The sequence below is a fragment of the Oncorhynchus kisutch genome, unplaced genomic scaffold (genome assembly GCF_002021735.2).
Source record: "Oncorhynchus kisutch isolate 150728-3 unplaced genomic scaffold, Okis_V2 scaffold1189, whole genome shotgun sequence".
NCBI lineage: Eukaryota > Metazoa > Chordata > Actinopteri > Salmoniformes > Salmonidae > Oncorhynchus > Oncorhynchus kisutch.
Genome location: NW_022263134.1, coordinates 51153 through 57639, shown reverse-complemented (window position 1 = coordinate 57639; position 6487 = coordinate 51153). Strand labels below are relative to the sequence as shown.

Here is a 6487-nt window from a genome sequence, read left to right as displayed (position 1 = left end):
TCAAATTGATCACGGGGCGATCTGTATTCGATAGCAGCAAGTCTTGAAATCATCGTCCATATTCTCCCTTTCATAACTTCCTTCGGTGGACCCCAAGACAGGAAGTGCCTATACGTCATCCCACCAAGGATAAACTACAACTGAATTGCCAGTACTGGCGACATCGTGTGGAAGCTGTAGGCATTGTAAACGGGGCTCTATCTATTTTCACTTGCCTTAGACAATGCAGAGACTGGTGGTTGTATATTTTTGTTTTGTTTTTGGTGAACAGTTTTCCTTGCGATTTTGTCTCCTAAACACGTTCTGTTATAGCCACAGACATGATTTAACCAGTTTTAGAGACTTCAGAGTGTTTTCTATCCACACATACTAATCATATGCATTTACTATATTCCTTGCATGAGTAGCAGGACGTTGAAATCTTGCGCGATTTTTAACAGGCACACCTGTTAATAGTTCATTTTTGGAATTTCGTTCCTTCTTAATGTGTTTGAGCCAATCAGTTGAGTTGTGACAAGGCAGGGGTGGTAAACAGAAGATAGCCCTATTTGGTAAAAGACCAAGCGAGGTGGCAGGTAACCTAGTGGTTAGAGCGTTGGGCTAGTAACCGAAAGATTGCTCGATCGAATCCCTGTGCTGACAAGATGAAAATCTATTTTTCTGCTGCTGAATAAGGCAGTTAACTCACTGTTCCCCAGTAGGCTGTCATTGTAAATAACAATTTGTCCTTAACTGACTTGCCTTGCTAAATTAAGGTAAAAAAAACAATTATGGCTAGAACAGTTCAAATAAGGAAAGAGAAACGGCAGTCCATCATTACTTTTAGACAAGAAAGTCAGACATTATGGAACATTCAAAGTTTCATCAAGTGCAGTTGCAAAAACCATCAAGCGCTATGATGAAACTGGCTCTCATGAGGATCCTCACAGGAAAAGAAGACGTACTTCTGCTGCACAGGATCATTAGAGTTATCTGCACCTAAGTTTGCAAGCCAAAAAAAGTTCAAGTAACAGGCACGTCTTAAAAGCAACTGTTCAGCGGAGAATGCGTGAATCAGGCCTTAATGGTCGAATTGCTGCAAAGAAACCACTACTAAAGGACACCAATAAGAAGAAGAGACATGCTTGGGCCAAGAAACACGAGCAATGGACATTAGACCGGTGGAAATCTGTCCTTGGGTCTGAGTCCGAATTTGATATTTGGTTCCAACCGCTGTGTTTTGTGAGACGCAGAGTAGGTGAACTGATGATCTCTGCATGTGTGGTTCCCACCGTGAAGCATGGATGAAGAGGTGTGATGGTTGTTACCAACACGTGAGGTAACTAACTACAAGGCCCAGTACATGAACACACATGTTTTATAATTGTAATCATCTATGGATTATGCCGAGAGACCAAGGATTAAGCTGTCAAAAGCTGACCATCTTCCGTTATTTGTGTAAATTTGGTAAGTTATACAACTAAATTAATAATTTTATCTTTCCTCATTATTCCAATTCATTTAAAAAAATCAGTACTTTCCATATTCAGATTTGACAAATACCTTGTTTCTTAATATTTCATTTATTCTACTTTCCTGCACTAGTAACACATCTGACAGAATGATTTAGATGAGTATTTGGATTGGATTTTATTGAGGTGTTTTATACAGGTGTTTCTGGAGATTTGAGGAACTGCTGAACACTGTTGGCTTAGACGTTTCTGGATACAATACTGCCTCCTAGTAGTATTGCCTCTTATTGGAACCCTCACAGATTTCAAGGTAAAAGTCCTAATTTGGGCAGCAGGTGGTTTACCAGTCACTGTATGTCTGTCTGTTCAATACAAAATACAAAAGAGTGACAGACTCTCAGGTCCCTTGGTGCATCACACCACTGATCACTTCACGTAGCCAGCCAGTACAGTGGCTTTGAGCTGGTGCTTGGTGGAGTCATAGACCCAGCGTCTAGAGCTCTTGAAGGAGAGCTTGGCACAGATCTCACTGTGTTTCTCCAGGCGACTAGGATCAAAGGACCGGCCGCAGTGCTCAAACTGCTTCAGCTTGGAGTTGGCTGCACTCATCCCAAATTGACATTTCAACACCACCTGAATGAACGGATGTTATCAGATGGGCCAAATAATGGGCAGCTGGGCAACAGAGACAATATATACAATATGTACAAACCAGGTGAGGGTGGTGGGGGGAGCTCATTGTAATGGCTGGAATAGAATAAAAGGAACGGTATCACACACATCAATCACATGGAAACCACGTTTGTTTTGAACAATTCATTTAATTCCAGCCATGACAACGATCCTATCCTCCTATAACTCATCCCATCAGCCTCATCTGATACAAATGCACGTGATCACCAACACTATACTAGATCAGCAGTTAGCATGGCTTTGGAATGTCAAGCTACATTACCTGTCTGTCCTCCTTTTTCTCTTCCATGTTCAAACCCTTCTTGACTTCCTTTGGCTTGATCACAGTATATCTCATGGCTGTCTGCTTTGGCTTACCTTCTTGGATATAGGGGGCGCTCTTTTAATTTATGGATTAAAAAACGTGCCCGTTTTAAGCGCAATATTTTGTCACGAAAAGATGCTTGACTATGCATATAATTGGCAGCTTTGGAAAGAAAACACTCTAAGGTTTCCAAAACTGCAAAGATATTATCTGTGAGTGCCACAGAACTCATGCTACAGGCGAAACCAAAAAGAAGCTCTGTTTTCCATTGTCTCCTTATATGGCTGTGAATGCGCCTGCCCTTTCTATCGTTTCTCCAAGGTGTCAGCAGCATTGTGACGTATTTGTAGGCATATCATTGGAAGATTGGCCATAAGAGACTACATTTACCAGGGGTCCGCCCGGTGTCCTTTGTCTAAATTGGTGCGTAATCTACAAGCTGCACGCAGTCATTCAGTGATTGAGAGGAGAGAGGAGGCTTTCAACGAACGATATATCATGAAGAGATATGTGAAAAACACCTTGAGAATTGATTCTAAACAACGTTTACCATGTTTCAGTCGATATTATGGAGTTAATTTGGAAAAAAGTTTGGCGTTTTGAGACTGAATTTTCGGGTTTTTTTGGTAGCCAAACTCGACGCACCAAACGGAGCAATTTCTCCTAAACAAATCATCTTTCAGGAAAAACTGAGCATTTTGCTATCTAACTGAGAGTCTCCTCATTGAAAACATCTGAAGTTCTTCAAAGGTAAATGATTTTATTTGAATGATTTTCTGGTTTTTGTGAAAATGTTGCCTGCTGATGCTAACGCTAAATGCTACGCTAGCTGCGCTAGCTGTTACACAAATGCTTGTTTTGCTATGGTTGAGAAGCATATTTTGAAAATCTGAGATGACAGTGTTGTTAACAGAAGGCTAAGCTTGAGAGCTAGCATATTCATTTAATTTCATTTGCGATTTTCATGAATAGTTAATGTTGCGTTATGGTAATGAGCTTGAGGCTGTATTCACGATCCCGGATCCGGGATGGCTCGACGCAAGAAGTTACTTGCCACACTGCTTTGTTCTTCATTTCTCCTCACCTCTTTACTCCTTTCTTCCTCTTCTTCGTTATCTCTTATCATCTCCCTTAGGTCAGAATCCACCTTCATTAGGCAAATCTCCTGGATGAACTTCTCCACCTTTTTCTCAACCGCTCTTTTGCGTTTTTCTCATCTAAAGACTGAGCATGCATCTTGGCCCCACTCTTAATCAGTTTCAATTCTTGGGTGACACTGATCAGCTTGGCCTTCATATATGCCATCACCTGCTCAGCCTCTGATCCTGTGTACAGTTAGGGTCTGAGGCTTGAACTGAACGTGTTTCTTCACAACATGCCTTCTGTACTTTGAAGCAGCAGGACGAAGGCTGCCCTCTGGTCTGACTGGCTGGAATGGCTTCTTCTTGGCATCATTGTTTGGCACAGTGACTCTGTCTCTAATGGGAGGCAGTGGCATCTTGGTGACTATATTGGCTCCATGGACTGCCTTCAATGACTTGGCACTATGGAGGGAGATGTCTTTCACCACGCAGGTTTGATCCCTCTTGGTATGGATGGTTTGCAGTGGAATCTGGATGGGAGGAACAGTAGCCTTCCCTGACTGCTGAGATGTTGGAGCTACATGCAGTCCTTGACTCCTCCCATTGCAGATGGACCTCTTTTTTTGCAGTACTGGGATTCTGGAGGGAGGATGTGGTTTCTTTTCCACAGCCTTCAAACTGGCAAGTCGCTGCAGAGCACCCTTTCTTTCTTCAGTCAACTCCAGTACTGGGATTCTGGAGGTGTTTAAACTGTTTTGTTTGAGCCCTGGAAGCTTCTCAGTGGCCTTGGGTTGAGATGGCAGGGCAGGCTGAACGGAGTTGGTACTGACAGCTCCAAGGTTCCCTGTTAAAGCATTATCTTCCTGTAGCGGCCGCAAGAATCTCCTCATCATCAAGGAGATTGACAGTGGCATTCTTCTAACCTCGTTCTGCAACTAAGTTTTCGTCTAGTAGCACTTTCTATATTTTATGGTGATCTACTGTGTTAACTATATCTCAGGAGGAATCTGCTAGATTGTCTTAGATACATACTGGTGTTCTATTTTCAGCAACCAGACACCAGAATGTTCAAACAGAACATTTGGAATTTATTGATCAGTTGTGACATCATAATTAAAATAATCCTTATTTTAAGTGTTTCTAAAATTCCCTATGGGGAGAAATGAATGGTGGAAATACGGTTGGAACCATTTCCTTATTTGACCGCTATGTTTTATGGCTATTATGACTCATACTGTGGTACTCTATTGTACTTACACAAATAACTGGAGTTGGTCAGCTTTTGACAGCTTACTCCTTTGTCTCTGCATGATCATTTGCCTCCAACTACTCACTAGCATGAGAAATCTGCAGATTATTTTTGTTTTAGCATACTGGCCTTAAATGTGGGTGTTAGCAGCTGTAGATGTTGCACCAGTTTCGTTCATACCCCTCAAGAAATAAACACCTGGGGGTTTGAGTTTTAGCACATCTTTTTCTGTTATGGGTCAGGATGGATGTCGAGAAGGGTAAGATTGAGGACACGGGAGGCAGCGGCGGCTCCTTCTCCATCAAGATCCAGTTCAACTCAGAGGAGCAGTGGACCAAAGCGCTCAAGTTAATGTTGACCAACCTCAAGTGGGGCTTGGCGTGGGTGTCATCTCAGTTTTACAACGATAGAGGAGGAAGATGAGGACTCACCCTGGGTGTGCCCCTTGACCCTTCTAAAACCACAATTTTGTCACAATGTGTGACTCTTAAAAAGTTATTCTTCTACAATGCGCTCCTTCATGTTTTGAGAGGGTGGGGAGAAGACTGGAGGAAGGACTTTTGAGATTCAACACTGGTGTGAGTTCCAATCCAATAAGTCTTGTTTCCTTGTTTGATTTCCATACTGACCATTTGAAAGGACAAGATAAAACCTGTTAAATTGTACACATTCAAGTCCACCTAGACTCGTTGGTGCTATTAAAGGGAGCTATCTGAGACTTTTGGAGCACATTCCAGGATTGAGTCAAATAGTATCTAAGTGGCTTCTGGTTGTGTCTTTTCCTTCATATGCACATATTTTATGACACTGGATAGGTGAAAGCTGTTGTTTCCAATTTTCTTGTTGAGTTCTTAAAGATCAGTACACATGATGGGAAGGAGAGTGTTGAACTATTGAGATGCAGTACTGGAATGGGTTCTTATGTATCAAATGCTTCTTACTTTGCTCCAGAAGGAAAACTGGAGAGTCACAAATCTGGTTTTCTGCCTATTTCTCTTCAACTGGTTTGTGTCTTTGTGGTTCAACTCAACTCTAGCCACAGAATAATGTACATTGATTATGTTTTAATAGTTTTTCTTTTACTGTGCTGACAATGTAAAGATGGTTTAATTTCACCATGCATTGGAACAGCATTGGAACGTTTGCCTTGTCTGTTCAGTCTCCCCACTCGCAGGGCGCACCAAGGGTCTACCGAAAGCTTTGGCGTCGGGATTATGCTGTGCTTTTGTTCATTGGCAAATTCAACAAGGCAATCCTTTTACTACAAGATAATTCCCAGTTGTAAAGCAACAAAATAGGAAAAATGCCAAGGTGGGTGAATACTTTCGTTATTAGCACTTTTGAAATGTACAGTGACAGAATTCCGAACAAAGGCCGTTCTTACAGTATTTTCTCTGTGCATCAATTCAGATCTGTATGATAAATAAAGGGGACATATACAGTGCATTCGGAAAGTATTCAGACCCCTTGACTTCTACCACATTTTGTTGCAGTACGTTACAGCCTTATTCTAAAATGGGTAAAAACAACAACAAAATCATACAATATCCCATAATAACAAAGCGAAAACAGCTTTTTAGTATCTATTTTGCGAATTTCATTTAAAACATTTTTTTAAAATACCTTATTTACAGCGCCTTTGCTATTAGACTTTAAATTGATCTCAGGTTCACCCTGTTTCCATTGATCAAGCCATGCGGTCAAAGGA

General features: G+C 41.5%; 1 protein-coding gene across 1 annotated transcript; it reads right to left on the bottom strand.

The window, feature by feature from the left end:
* Positions 1 to 1610: 1610 nt before the first annotated feature.
* On the bottom strand, positions 1611 to 2520 carry LOC116365186 (zinc finger C2HC domain-containing protein 1C-like). The gene is made up of 2 exons (XM_031817899.1): positions 2407 to 2520; positions 1611 to 2084 (listed from the first exon to the last, which is right to left on the bottom strand). Exons 1-2 carry the CDS (start codon positions 2479 to 2481, stop codon positions 1878 to 1880), a joined length of 282 nt encoding a protein of 93 aa, XP_031673759.1. The 5' UTR covers positions 2482 to 2520; the 3' UTR covers positions 1611 to 1877.
* Positions 2521 to 6487: the final 3967 nt, after the last annotated feature.